The 16,085-nt window shown below is 33.9% G+C and overlaps 1 protein-coding gene across 1 annotated transcript; it reads left to right on the top strand.

Moving 5' to 3' along the window:
- The first annotated feature begins 134 nt into the window (after positions 1 to 134).
- Positions 135 to 8,616, top strand: LOC141343919 (RNA-binding protein MEX3B-like). The gene is made up of 3 exons (XM_073848593.1): positions 135 to 453; positions 944 to 1,453; positions 5,499 to 8,616. Exons 2-3 carry the CDS (start codon positions 988 to 990, stop codon positions 6,824 to 6,826), a joined length of 1,794 nt encoding a protein of 597 aa, XP_073704694.1. The 5' UTR covers positions 135 to 453; positions 944 to 987; the 3' UTR covers positions 6,827 to 8,616.
- The last annotated feature ends 7,469 nt before the right edge of the window (positions 8,617 to 16,085 follow it).

Genomic DNA, 16,085 nt, shown 5'->3' on the forward strand with positions numbered 1-16,085 from the left:
ATTTGTAAAGAAATAATCGCTCCAGAAGCGCATCGCGTGGCCTTTGAACCCATTGTTGTGCGCCGGGTGACGTCAGCGCCGTATGAGCGAGCTAGACTGTCGGAGAGAGAGAGAGAGAGCGCGCGTGGCGTGCGTCTGCACACAGACAGACAAAGACGGCGGACCGGAGGAACGGGAGAAAGCACTCTATTTCTCTGTAGCGTTCCACGCGTGAAAACGGCCAGGGAACAAAAACAATGAGCAGACCGCGCGCGTGAGCGGTGCCGAGGCGGGACGCATGATCCGAACGCGCGCTAAGCTTTGATTTTGACCGCGAATGCTTTTAAAACGAGTCTTTTTCTCCAACGCCCCCCAACAATTAGCAGCTGCGCTAGCGGTTAGCCATCATCACCATCTCCCTCATCCTCCACAAAACACCAGATACGAGGAGCGAGCGGCACGGGAGCACATAAGGTGAGGTTTTACCACTGTATTTAACGCATGTCTGTGATAGTTTCGTGTTCGCCGGTTTCCGTAATGCCGGGGATTGTCCGCGTGGTGCGCGGCTGAGATCCACAAACAAAGGCGACAATGTGACTGATCATCTCCGGTTAGCGGCACGGCTAACAACACTTCACTTTCAACTCGGATATCTCCGTTTAAACTCACTATTGTGCCGGTTTAGCGTCGCGGACACGCGCGTCACACTCCCGCCGTGAGCTTAGCTCGATAACGGCCGCTTGTCATGAAATATAACCGCGTTGTGAGACTATAACGCGCGCGCGGAGCTAAAGAGCAGCAGAAACAATGAAGACAAAAGGGACGCAAGGCATGGAGCGATACAAAACAACAAGCACACTCGCTTTAGCGAGCTATAGTGGCATTTTATTACTTTGTGGGACTTCTCAAGGTGTGTAATAGCTTTAAATGTGTGTTTTTTTTTTTTGTTTTTTGTTTTTTTTAGGAAGCGCGCTTGGTTCGTTGTCTGATGCACACGCGGGGACTACTATGCCTAGCCCGTTGTTTCACCCTGACATCATGGATCACGAGATGGTAGTGAGCAGCACCGGACAGTCCGGCGGGGTCGCCCGGGAGACCGAGCAGGAGTCCCGGGACGAGGAACATCAGGAGGCGCTGCGCTTCGCCCTAGCAGAGCTGTCACTCTTGGGGCTGGACAAGGTCGACTGTCTGGACGGGACCGTGGCCGGTGAGAACTGTAACGGGGGAGGCGGGTACGTCGACCTGCAGATTCTCGACCACACGAACGGCTCCCGGGAGTCGCCCAGCTCCTGCTCGCCCTCTCCGGAGTACTACGGCTCGGGAGGCGGCGGCAGCGGAGGATACCACATGGCCGGCCCGCACGCCTCCATCCTCGGGGAACAAAGCTCGGTGCTCCGCAAGAGGAGCGTCAACATGACCGAGTGCGTGCCGGTGCCCACCTCAGAGCATGTGGCCGAGATCGTAGGCAGACAAGGTAATGTTTACTAAAACGATAATAAACTATAGTAAAACATTCCTGTGGATACGAATCTAAGAGTTGATAAACAATAAAAGCAATGCAGTAGAACAATAAATAGGTATTCCCCTGGTAAAATGATATTTGAATAATATTTATGTCTCAAGAGATGATAAACAACAAAAGGAAAGCTCTTGAACAATTGTGAGGAGTAATTTGCGTGCAAAATATAAGTATTTTAATATTACTTAGGTTCCAACAGATGGTAAACAACAAATGCAGTGCACTTGAACAATAGGAAATCACTGCGAGTAGTTGTATACCTGGGAAATATGAAATTGTGTTTTAAAGATAAACAAATGCAATGCATTTGAACAATAGGAGAGCCTTAAACAGTTAATTGTGTGCAATGTGAGTATTTAATAATATTCTTTGTTTTAAGCTATATAAATGCAATGCATGTGAACAATAGGAAATCTTTTTTAGCAGTTACTTGCATGCAAGATATGAGTGTTTTAGAATTTGTGTTAATGCTCCAATAGATGGTAAACAACAAATGCAGTGCACTTGAACAATGGGAAATCGTTGCAAGTAGTTACTTGTGTGCAAATTATGAAATTGTTACAAAAGATAAACAAATGCAATGCATTTGAACAATATGAAAGCATTAAAGGTGATCTTTAGCGTGCAAATTTATGAAAATGTTATATTTAAGATACATGAAAAATCTTTGCAAGTAGTCATTTGTGTGCAAAATATAAAACCTTTAGAAAAGATAAACAAATGCAATGCATTTGAACAACATGAAAGCATTAAAGGTAATATTTGTGTGCAAAATGGCTATATTCAATAATATTCTTTGTTTTTAGATATATAAATGCAATGCATTTGAACAATAGAAAATCAGTGCAAGTAGAATATGACTTACGTTCCAAAATATGATATTGTTGAACAATAAATTAGCACAACCTTAATGGGATCAGCCATGTGACCTGTCTGAGATTGTTTACCTAAATTCTTTGTTTCATAAGATCATTAATACTGAATTGCATTGGAACAATATGAAAATCATCACTTTGATAGTCTGAGATTTCATGCAAAAGCTGTGATTTGAATATTCCCCCCTGTTCTCTGTACCTAGACAGCGTAAACAAAGCGATGCAGTGCATCAGAACAATACGTTGATATTATGAGGAGAAGTGAGCAGACAGTTGCATATGCCTTACGCCTCTGTTGTTGTTTTTTGCACTCATGCATGGGTGTTTTCGTACTTTTTTGTCGTTTTGGCGGATTTTTGTCCTTCATAAACATCAGTAGCGTGTCATGGGGTGGATGTTGTGGCTGTGGAGGAGGGGTTTGGGAGGGGGTCTGCTCATGTCTCGCGCTCTGAACCAGACAATAGAGACTCGTATCGACCGCTGCGGCTTCACGGGCCCTCCGCCCATCTCACTGTCTGCTGATTATCGATCTCTGATTGCGTTTCGTTCGGGATCCGGCGCATTATATGAACGCGCAGCGCAGGGGTCATGTGAGGATATGAGTTATGCAAGTATAGAGGGCCGGGGACGCGCACTACGGCTCTGCGCGCGCCCCATTTCAGCTCCGGGTGCGCTTATTTGTTAAACACAAGTGAGAAATACTCTTAAATGATTTCGTTTATGTAAAACAAACGCGATTTCTGTGAGCGGCGCGAGGTTTGGCTCGGCGCGGCATTGTTCTCTTTGTTTGAAATGCCATGCGTTCAGCCTCCCGCGATGACATCACAGAGCGCGCGCGCCATTGGCTGAGTGAAGTAAGCCATGCGGATTTAAAGGAACAGTGCGCCTCTATCTGGCCACACAGCTGATCAATGAATAAAACTTATATAAGCGAATCATTTTAATCTGTATTATCAATGTACGAGTCAATTATGATGCATTTACAATAGTATACATTATGTGACCTGGTTATATGCTCATATGATTAAAGAAAGTGTCAATATTATTATATTATTGCATTTAATTATTGATAATTTAACGCAGTGCCAAGTAGTCAGCGTTTTGCCTTTGCTAGTTCATTTAAATTTCTAAATAATCCTGATTTTAATATATGTATTCCAATTAATGTGAGCTCATTACAAAATTTATTTTCTGTATGTCATCATTATTATAAATATATTTAATATATCTTGCATAACACACTATTGAAGCATCATAATTAGTGCTATCAAAAGATTAATCATGATTAATTGCATGCAAAATAAAAGTTTGTGTTTACATGTATGTGTGTGTGCGCTGTGTATATTTATGTATACATGAATACACACAAATACAGCATATGTTATATTTATTTAGATACTATTATTCCTATATATATGCATGTATGTGTATGTATGTATATATGCATTTATATACATGTCATAATAATAAATATACAAAGTGCACACCCATACATTATGTAAGAAAACTTTTATTTTGGATGTGACAGCCCTAAATATAATGTGACATGGTTATCCAATAAATAATCAGTAATTGAGTCAAATATGATGTATATATTTGCCCAAAATAAACATTTAGCCTAATAACTAATTTTAAAAAGCATTTAGTCTTTCATTTCATCTTGTTAATTCCTTTAAAAACAATAGCATGCAACTACTGGAACAATTTTAGCATTATAATGACGTAAATTAAGGCAAATTTATGAATATAATAATTCCAATATATTATTGTGATTATTATTATTATAATGTATACATTTGCATATGTCCTTGTACATTTTTATTTAATCTTTTGTCTTTGCTAGTTCTTTTAAATAATGTGGTGACAAATTATTTTTTTAAAAATAGAGATCACATTGTCTCTGAATTAATTACAACATTTTATTGCATAATTTATTCCTTTTTAGTTACAGTATTAATAATTATGTATAAATTTACATGTCTGTCACCTTTTTATTTAACCTTTTATCCTTGATACTTTTTGTAATGATCGAATGATTTTTTTTTTTTAAACTACAGTTTATCTCTATTGAAATGCATTTTTGTTTGAGTTTAAGTAATTTCATGACAACATCTTACATAACTAACATGTGAAATACCCAAGTTTTATAATAAAAAAAGTAAATAAAACAACTAATTTATAATGGCATTCTAAAATGTATTAGAAACAATGCTTTATTTAGTCACTATTATTGACTTTTAATAATATACTGGCATTATCATAATTTGCGTTTTACTTTTTTTTTTTTTTTACCCTTTTTCTTTTGCTAGTTCATTTTCTTTGGTGACATGATTTATTTTTTATTTTTTTAAAGTGCAGATATATCATGTCTTTCAAGTAAAATTAGCTCATTTAAAAACAAAGTAAAGTAAATTCAAAAACTACAAGTATATGATGAATAATTTCAAATAGTATACATTAGGGCTGCACGATTATCACAAAAATCATAATTGTTGATTATTCCCTTAAATTTGTAATTGCGATTTATTAATTATCGTTATCCGATTTACATTGATGTTTTAAATAGATTTATACCATTGTTTGAAGCAACTGCATGCCATAATTACATATTTAAAAAAAAAGCTGAAAACACACTTCCTGAAATATTTCTATTGCTTTTCTTGTTGCCACGAATGTCAACGATACATTAGTTTGGTTTCTCTAAATAAAAAAAGTAAAAATATGCAATATGCATAGGGATATGCCGGTATCAATTTTCATGTTGTGATTAATTGATAATGCTTTCATCACGAATTACAGTATTGTCATAATATTGAAATTCATTTGCAGAAAAGTGGTGTCACAATACAGTATAACAGGTTTAATAACTATTTTTTATAACAAAAATAACTGAACATTTAAATACAAGTTGGAGTTGGAGAATGAGCCCATTTCCAAAAAAAGTGGAGTGTTCCTTTAAGTACACATAATTAACTTTTTTTTGTAATCATGGCTTTGAACAGTTACGTAATCGTGGCATCTGTAATTAGAAATTCGATTAATTGTGCAGCCCTAATTACCATGAATGTTTATTGTCAGTTTGATTTGAATGCACCATTTTTAATGTTCTGTCTTGTTTTTTGCAGGTTGCAAGATCAAAGCTTTGCGTGCGAAAACCAACACCTACATCAAAACCCCCGTGAGAGGAGAAGACCCCGTCTTCATCGTGACGGGCCGGCGGGAGGACGTGGAAATGGCCAAACGTGAGATCATCTCAGCAGCCGAGCACTTCTCCATGATCCGCGCCTCACGCTGCAAAGCCGGCGCGAACGGCCCCGGAACGACCGGCTCCCTTCCCGGCCCTCCAAACCTCCCGGGACAAACCACCATCCAAGTGCGTGTCCCCTACCGCGTGGTGGGCCTAGTGGTCGGTCCCAAAGGAGCCACGATCAAACGCATCCAGCAGCAGACGCACACCTACATCGTAACGCCGAGCCGAGAGAAAGACCCAGTTTTCGAAGTCACCGGCATGCCGGAAAATGTCGACCGCGCTCGCGAAGAGATCGAAACGCACATTACACTGCGTACCGGCGCCTTCGTCGACCTCCAAGGTGATAATGATTTTCACAGCAACGGGACTGATGTGAGTTTAGAAGGTCTTGGAGCGCTGGGTTTGAGCAGTGCGCTTTGGTCGCGTGCCACTCACTCAGCGCCTCCGCCTCAGCCGCAGATGCACCATTCGACACGGAAGATGTCATCTGAGATGTTGACTCGGCGAGCGGGAGACGGCGGAGGAAGCCCGACGAGTCCATTTAGCACTAGCAGCGCTGGTGGCAGCTTCTCTTTCGCAGGAGATTCCACTCCGAACTTGGCCGCGACGACAGAAGATTTAGGTTTCGAATTCGGTGCTGCGAACATCTGGGCACCATTTGTGAACGGCGCAAAGCAGCAGCAGCAGCAGCCACCTCAACAACAGCAGCAGCCGCCACAGCCGGTTCGTCGCAATAGTAGTGGCCTCAGCGGCGGAGCCGTAACCCCACGCCTCTCACCCGATCCAGATCACCCGCTCGCCCGCCGAGCCCAAAGCGACCCGCTTAGCACGCTCTCCTGGCTCCAAACGGGCACCGGCGGCTCGTTCTCTGGTGGCAGCAGCAGCAGCGGTGGAAGCAGCACAGGATACTCGTCTTGCTCCGCGTCGTCCCTCCCGGGTGGCTCGCCGACTGATTCCGAAGGCGGCGGAAGTGGTGTGGGAATGGCGTCCACTATGTTGGGACGCCTCAAGGCGGGCGCCCTGGCTGGGATGGTGTCTCGAGACTGTTTCGTGTGCTGCGAAAGCGAGGTAACAGCGGCGCTCGTCCCATGTGGGCACAACCTCTTCTGCATGGATTGCGCTGGTCAGATTTGCCAGTCGCAGGATCCCGAGTGCCCCGTTTGCCACACTCCTGCCACGCAGTGCATCCGGATCTTCTCGTAAAACGACTGCCTTGAGTAATAATTAGATATGACACTATTCTGATTTATTGACAGTAATAACAACAACAACAACAATGGTGACTTTATTACCCACTCAAGTACTTGTCTTTTAGCCCAGTTGTTTTTTCCCATCCATGCTTCCGACTTTTTCTACTCGCAGGTTTTTCGACTTTTACGCTGCACTTTTTTCTAACGCGTTGTTTTTCTTTTTTTTTCGTGTTGCCGATGCAGTCGTTTTTTAAATTATTTTAAATGCGAAAGCTGCGCTCGTTTAGACCAAAACATGAGAGGTATTCCTGTTTTATTACCGAACACTTAATATTTATACACGTTACGAGTCGATACGCGAAGTGCTAGTGGATGTTGGATCTGAGATAGCTAGAATAGTTCATGTTATGAATATCATTACCGTGCATTTGCTCCTTTGCCACACTACCTTAAAAACATTCACGTGTCGGTTCATTCCTGCACTCCAGAAACAGGGTTGCTAGTATTTACCGAGGAGTTTTGTTTGGTTTTTATGAATTTTCGAATCAATTGTCTTTGGAATGGAATGTTAAACGTGAATGTGAGTTTGCGTCTGTCTTCCGGCCCTCGCGTTTCGTTTACGATCGCACTTAGCTCCCCCCGAATCCGTAGCCCCGCGACAAGCCATGCTTTCACACTCTAAAGGGCTTCCGGTTACACACTACACTTCAGGTCGTCCTAATAAACGGGCAGCTAAATCGCCAGGGCTTCCGTACGTTTTAGCGATGCGCGGGGCGTTCTCCGTATAGGTTTCTTTAGACTTTTCTTCAAAAACGTGCCAGGGTTGGAGAGCTAACGGTGCCTTGGTGGTGCGACTCGCTGCCGGGAATGAAGATTGTGACGTGATTTCTCTCCGCTCTTCCAGTTTGTACAGAGAGCTGTCGAATCTGAGCCGCTCGTTTTCTTTTTTTTGGTCCGCAGACGTCGTTAAAAGTAGTGGTTGAAAGGTACAAGATGCTAGTAGTTTTTGGGTTGTGTGCGTGTACGTGACGTGTTTTGACTGCGGCGATGAAGGTCATGTGACTAGCGAAGAATCGGCCTGAAGTCGAACGGTTTTATTTAGTTTTTCTGGGAACAGGGTTCGCTGAGGACGATCTCAGGCATCGGAAACCACGTCGGACGCTGTTTTTCCACGATTCATTTGTGCCCTAAACTCGCTCGGCTTTTCCTTTCGCTTTAATTCCCTTTGTACGCAGAACCAAAAGCGATTTCAATAACCGAATTTCAGGCCTAATTGTAAATACATCCTGAATACAATCATCGGGATTGGTTTTCGAACGTATGACGGAGAAAAATAAAAGGTTAATGTAGTTTTTAAAACACGTATCATTATTTGTAAGTTAAACTCTCTGCATGTCTTGAAGCCGTGAGGCGTTAGCTAATAATTTTTCTAAAAAGGAAAAGACAAAAAAAATAAAACTTTTTTACACATTTTATTTTTACAATTTATTTGCTTACCTTGACATAAATATCCCAGATTATAATGTGACCCTTTTATTACAGCAAATTTATCTTTATTTTCCATATTTCTGTTTCCTGTGTACAACATATAGGCAATTTATAACAAAATGAGAAAAAATTATTGAAGAAATTTAAAATTGAAATATATTTTATTTGAAAGTTTATGGACCTTTTAACCGTGAGCTGGAACAATTGTATACACGTATCATTTGAGCTGACTTGACGGTTATAAGAAATGTATCAAGAGTTTTATTTTTTATGCTTCTTTAATAAAATCTTGTTTTTGTTTTCGTTTTTGTACTGTAAAACAATAATCCCTTGTGTCCGCGTCTTTATTTCTCTCATTTTAAAGCTTTATGTCCAACAGTGTTATAAAGACATTAGTTTTGCCTTCAAAGGCTCATCCTTACTTAACATAGACAAACTTTAAAGACAGTCTAAGTCTTTGCAGGCTTATTTTAGTTAACTAAAACCATCATTATAAAAAAATTGCAGCAGTATTTTTCATTTAATTTAACTTTAAGTACTATATATAGTTTATTTGCAAAAACAGCAGTTTTTAACAATTTTCATTGTGCATTCCAGATTTTTAATTAATTTTATTTTAATTTTGTTTTCTGTTTTAATTTAAAAAAATTTATATGTATACTTTAAAAAAATAAACTTTTTTTAGTGCATAAAGTTGGAATAAATAAAAATGTCATGTTTTTAATTTAAGTCAAATTTTATTTCAAGTAACAGCAGTTTTTTTTTTTTGAGGATTTTTAGTTTAGTTCAAACTATAATTGCAGTTGGGTTATATTAAGTAAAACATAACATGATAAAAAAATAGCTGTTTTTGCAAATAAACCATATCTTTTAAAGGTTTTAGTACTTCTATTGTTTCATTTTTATTAACTTTAAAATGTTTTATTCATTTTAGTTAAAAATGTGTCGTCGTAAATAATGACGTTCGTTTTTAGTAATTTTATTTTAATGTTTGTCATTTTTGGTTTTGTAAAGTGTATATAATTTTTTGTAATTTCATTTTAGAGTTCAGAATTTTTTGTTTTGTCTTCAGTATGCTTATATATTTTGTATACTTTGTTTTAGTAATTTTAGTACTTTTAAGTACTTATTTTTTTTCCCACTTTATTTTGATTTTCTCCAATTCAGCTGGCTACAACATACAATTACAGATCAAGAGTAGCTGAAGAATGGTGGAATGATTAATAATATATGAGTACAAATTTTTACACAACTAAAAAACAACATAGAAAAAAATAAAATAAAAAGATTTGGTCATCCGGACACATATGCACATTAACCTCACAAGATGCTCAAGATGAAGTAGACTAATGATCTGTAGCTTGGGGGAGGGAAAGAGTTATTACCAGAGGAGCAATTTACTTCGGTATTTAGAAACAGTTCACTTTCCTGAACAATCTAAAAGAGGAGCCCAAATTTTATAAAAATTATCCGAATTTCCCTTCATTGTGTGTCTCATTTTCTCTAGTTTAACAAAATAAAAGATATCTCTAATCCATAAAGAATGAGTGGGAAGTACTTACATTTTTATTGTCTTATTTTCAATTTAAGTACTTAAAGTACTAAAATGACTAAAACAAAGAATTAATACAAAGTACTTAAGACAAAACTAAAATTACTGAACTCTAACATTAAATTAATAAAAACTATATACACTTTGAAAAGTAAAACAAAATGACAAAGCAACATTGCTAAGGTTTTTTTTTATTTCAATTCAGTTAAATTTTAAGTATTTTTTGGGATTTAAGTTAAGTATTATTCCTTTTATCAATAATATAACCAGACATACATTCACCTAGAAACAGTAGATCCACTTTAAGTATGATTTTACAGATCAAAATTCTTATGAACAAAAATATATTCTCCTGTGAAACTAGATTACTAGTCATAAAAGACAACTTTTTTTATTTAGCAAGAAATTTAATTCTGATCCGTAATGCCATATTTTTTACATAATTTCTTTTTCTCAGTACAATTAATTCAAATACTCTTTTGCTTACTTTGAAGGTAGAAACACTTTTTTAATATCCTTTTAAATATATATACTGCAAGTCAAAACAGTTTTTTCATGCACCTGTCAAGTTTGAGATTTTGGGCTTTTTTTATTTTTATAAAGTGTTTTTTTTAGACTAGTGAAAAAAAAAAACAAGACTCTGTTAAGTGTTTCTTTTATAGCACTTTATTTGTGTCAATAGATTTCAATTACAATCCATATTTTTAAAGGCTGTTTTCTCAAAATGAGTTTTTCTCTTCTACACTGAGCCATAAATCTCCACTTCAGTAGCTCTTACACACACCAAACTTCACATTTGTATTCCTGTCTATATTATGAAGGTTTTTACAGAGGGATTTGTTCATATAGAATTTGCTTGATTTTATACATTTTAGTTCCCCAAAAGTTTTTTAAATATATTGTTTTCTGTGTTCTACATATTTTCTGAATTATGGAGTGATAAAATGAGACCCAAAATTGCCTCTGTACAAACATTTAACTCTAATATTTTTTTAAGAATTTTGAAACAGGCTTCATCCAGTGTTTAGATTTTTGTACTAGAAATGTATGCGAATTAGCACATATTTAATTAAATAATGCCTCATTTGCATATTTAAACCTAACATTTTAGAAAACTTGTAATAAAAAACGTGTTTGCAATTATCACTGTAATCAATCAACTGAGGTGAGAACTATTAGTGAATTTTTTTATCCTATTCACCTGCAGTGTCTCACCTTAAAGCATTTACCTTTTTTTTTTTCAAAAATGTCCAAAAGTTTTTCATATTCATTCTCTAGTTATAGTATATGTTTATGTAGTTTCTTGACAGTTTGTTTTTGTTTTGTTTTATTTGAAAGACACTATATTTTGCAACTAAATTTTGAGAACAATACTATTTTCCCTATTATGACTTGAACATTAGGTAAGGGTAACATAAGGGTCAATTTTTGAAATTAAGATTTATACATTATCTAAATGCTGAAAAAATAAGCTTTGCATTGATGTATAGTTCATTAGGACAATATTTGACTGATATTACTAATTTTAGGCTTTCAAAGCTAAAAAATGTAAATATAAAAATTACATATATTTATATTTTAATATGTATAGCTATATGACATTAGATGATATCAGCTGTAAAAATAATTTCAGAAGTGGTGCAAAAAAATGCTAAATTCTTTTTTTTAGGATTTTATTTTTTTTTGCACCTTCAGATTGTACATTTTCAAATAGTTGTATCTCAGCCAAATATTGTCCAAATAAACTATACATCAATGGAAAGCTTGTTTCACCATTCAGATAATGTATAAATCTTAATTAAAAAAATGTATGACTTTTTTTTGTGGTCCAGGGTCACAAATGTTACAAATTATTACTTAATAATGGGGGAAAATGGGATTGTTCTTAAAATTAAGTTGCAAATATAGTGTTTCAAGTAAAAAAAAAACTGTCACAATTATAAGACAAACTGCATGTCTGTATATATATATATATACATATACATATTTCAAAATTTATAAGGCAATAAATTTAAAGGGCAAAAATTATAAGACTTTTTAATAATTTTTAAAGTGGGCATCAGTTGTTTCAAACCTCCAAAAAAATAAAATACAATAAATAAAAAATATTACAATATATTTATATTTTTATATATATATATATATATATATATATATATATATATATAAAGATTTATTCATTATCTGAACACTGAAAAAATAAGCTTTCCATTGATGTATAGTTTATTAGGACAATATTTGGCTGAGATACAACTATTTGAAAATGTAGAATCTGAGGGTGCAAAAAAATCTAAATATTGAGAAAATCGCCTTCAAAGTTGTCCAAATGAAGTTCTCAGAAATGCATATTACTAATCAAAAATTAAGTTTTGATATATTTATGGTAGAAAATTTACAAAATATCTTCATGGAACATGATCTTTACTTAATATCCTAATGATTTTTGGCATAAGTTTGACACATACAATGAATTTTTGGCTATTGCTACAAATATACCTGTGCTACTTAAGACTCACATTTTATAATAATAAAAAAAAAATTATAAAAAACCATGAGTAGCTGTTGTTTCTCTGTTGATGCAGGTGTTTAATAAGACCAGAAAGCATGTGTTGATCATTATTGTTTTAATAGGAAGCAAATGCTGCAGTAATCCACGATCATCCTCATTAAGAACAATCCAAATGGTTAAAAATGAAATTAGAAACGTCCTCAGTATAAAAACACCCGCTCATGCGACATTCACATCAGAGACACAGTTCACAAGCTCTTGTTTTGTCAAATCAACAGTGAAGTGGATGGTCAGTAAGTTGCAGTGTTTTACTGAGAGGGCGTCTGCGCTCATGCACGCATGCATATGAGTTTGTTCATGCCCCTTTGTGCTTCAGCGTGTGTGTGGAAAGTGTCACTTAAATCAAGCCTCTCTCATGTCAAGGCTCGTGGGAATCCACATTCGATGGCTTCAAAAGGAACTCAAGCGCAGTGATTTTAAAGCTTGTTTGGTTTGAAAAAAAAGTATTTTACACAAAACATCAGTGCTTGAATAATGTAATGTTAACAAGTAGCCAGCCCAGATGATGTCAGCCATAAAGTCATTTAAAAATTTTATAAACATATTTTTTTCACCTAAAATGTAAATTAAAATAAAAAAACATATTAAGTATGATTGATTATTTTTTCTTTAACTTGTATGATCTTAACAAAAAGCCAGCCTTGATGACATCAGTTGTAAAGTTTTTAAACCTAAAATAATTTTTTTTAAATATATTTAGCTGTATGACATTAGATGACATCAGCTGTAAAAATAATTTCAGAAGTGGTGCAAAACTATAAGACATACTTTATGTATATATATATATATATATATATATATATATATATATATTATATATATAAATTTTTAAAGCTGACATCAGCTGTAAAGTTGTTTCAAACCTAAAAAAAAAATAAAATACAATAAATAAAAAATAATTACAATTATAAGAATTATTATAAGAACAGACAAAAGAAAAAGTTGAATATCAGCTGTGGAGTTGTTTTAAACCCCAAATATAAATACATTTTTAATAAATTTTATTTTTAAGTTTGTTTTAAATTTTATTTATTTATTTATTTATTTTTTAAGTGGACATCAGCTGTAAAGTTGTTTCAAATCTCAAAAATAAAATATAAAATACATACATAAAAATAAAAAACAGCACAATATAATAATTTCAGAAAAGGTGCAAAATTATAAGATAAAAAAAATTTAAATGTAAAATGTAAAAATTAAATAAAAAAATAAAACAATAAATATATTTATCTGTATGACATCAGATGACATCAGCTGTAAAAAATAATTTCAGAAGTGTTGCAAAATTATAAGACAAAAAATAATTAAAAAATATATAAAAATAAAACATTATATTATATATTATATTATATATATATATATTATATATATAGCTGTATGTAAGTAAATATTAACATATTTTTTTAAAGTTGACATTTGCTGTCAAGTTGTTTTAAACCTCAAAAATAAAATAAAAAAATACAATAAATAAAAAATATATTTAGATTTTAATATATATTTTTATATATTTAGCTGTATGACATTAGATGACATCAGCTGTAAAAATAATTTTAGAAGAGGTGCAATATTATAAGAAAAAAAAATTAAATAAATATTTAAAAATTTTTTTTAAAGTTGACATGAGCTGAAAAGTTGTTTTAAACCTCAAAAATTAAAAAAAAATAATTAATTAGATACAATAAAAAAATTACAATATTTTTTCTTTTAATATATATAGCTGTGTGACATTAGATGACATCAGCTGTAAAAATCATTTTAGAAGTGTTGCAAAATTATAAGACAAATAAAATTAAATATATATTTTTAAAGCTGACATCAGCTGTAAAGTTGTTTCAAACCTCAAAAACAAATAAATAAATAAATTAAATTAAAAAATATTACAATATATTTTTTATATATTTAGCTGTATGACATTAGATGACAATAGCTGTAAAAATAATTTCAAAAGTGTTGCAAAATTATAAGACAAACAAAAAAAATGTATTTTTAAAGCTGACATCAGCTGTAAAGTTGTTTCAAACCTAATTTTTTAAATTAATTTTTTTTTAAATAAATAAAATAAAATAAATAAATAAATTATACCATATATTTATATTTGAATATACATTTTTATATATTTAGCTGTATGACATTAGATGACAACAGCTGTAAAAATAATTTCAGAAGTGTTGCAAAATTATAAGACAAAAAAAATGTACAAAAAATTTAAATATATATTTTTAAAGCTGACATTAGCTGTAAAGTCATTACAGAATCAGAACAAAATTACGGGGGGGGAAAAAAAAAATGTAAAAATAAAAATAGATTTTTTTAAAACCTGTGTGACATTAGCAAGTAGCTGGCCTTGATAACATTAACCGTAAAGAAGGAAGCAGAAAATTATGAAGACAAATTTAAAAAACAAAACAAAAAATAAATAAAAAGCATTTTTTTCTCTATAGTGCACTAATGAATCATTGCAAAAACAGAGCAGGAAGATGTATAAAGAAAGTAAATAATACGCTCAGAGGCGTGTGATTGATTCTCATAACAGCACAAATATGTACAGCAATAACAGAACTGCAGGTATTTTGTGTGAATAGAAATACTCTGCATCAGAAATGTGTGAAACCAGCAGCTAACTTCACAAAGACACTTAATTGCACTGTGGTTTAGTTGAAAACAGCAGATCTCCCCCACACTGATCACAGATCAGCAACAGGACACTCATTCAGTCATTTAAAGGGATAGTTCACCTCAAAAACACAGCTCTCCCTCACATCGCTCCAAAAACACTAACAGAGTGCCACAAAAGCCCATCTTGGAGTTTTCTAAGTGGATGCAAGCAGATTTTCTTTTAAACAGGAAATTTTGCAGTGGAACAACATGAGGGCGAAGGATTGTTTTGGGGTGAATTATTCCTGTAATGCATCCATAAAGAGTTTGAGTCCAGTGTATTGCTCTAGAATTATGCATTATTGAAGAGAAGTCACAAAAAGCAATGCCAATATGACACAGCAGTCAAAAACATATCTGCCCTTATAATATTCAGACTGAATGTCAGAAGTGCTTTTTGCATTTAATGTCTCTCTTTAGCATCAATGGCCAGGGTTATTCTAGTTAACTAAAGTCCTAACAAAATAACTCCTGTTAATTGAAATAAAATAAAATTCAACTTAAATAAATATATATATTTTTTTTTTTTCAGCTAGTTGATTTAGTTCATTTAGTCCAACTTTATGTAACAAAATAAACTAAAACAGAAATAATATATTTTTTTAATAAAGTAGACTAAAATTAAACTCAAATTAAAACAGAAAATATAAAAATAAAATCTAATTTAAAAATATTAACACAAACTATAACATTAATGATACTAAAACAACAGAGGTGACACAAAGTTATGAAGACAAATGTAAAATATTATAAAATTTTCTTATGATTTTGGTTTTAGTTTATCTTATACAATACCAGTCAAAGATTTTTGAACAGTGAGATTTTTAATGTTTTATTTTTTAAATTATTAAGAATTATTATTATCAATTTAAAACAGTTAAATACATTTTTTTCAGGATTCTTTTAATGAATAGAAAAATCCAAAGATCAGCATTTATAACGAAATAAAACGCTTTTGTAACATTGTGTAACATGTATGTATATATTTTTGTTGTTGTTATTATTATG

Source organism: Garra rufa, chromosome 10 (genome assembly GCF_049309525.1).
Source record: "Garra rufa chromosome 10, GarRuf1.0, whole genome shotgun sequence".
NCBI lineage: Eukaryota > Metazoa > Chordata > Actinopteri > Cypriniformes > Cyprinidae > Garra > Garra rufa.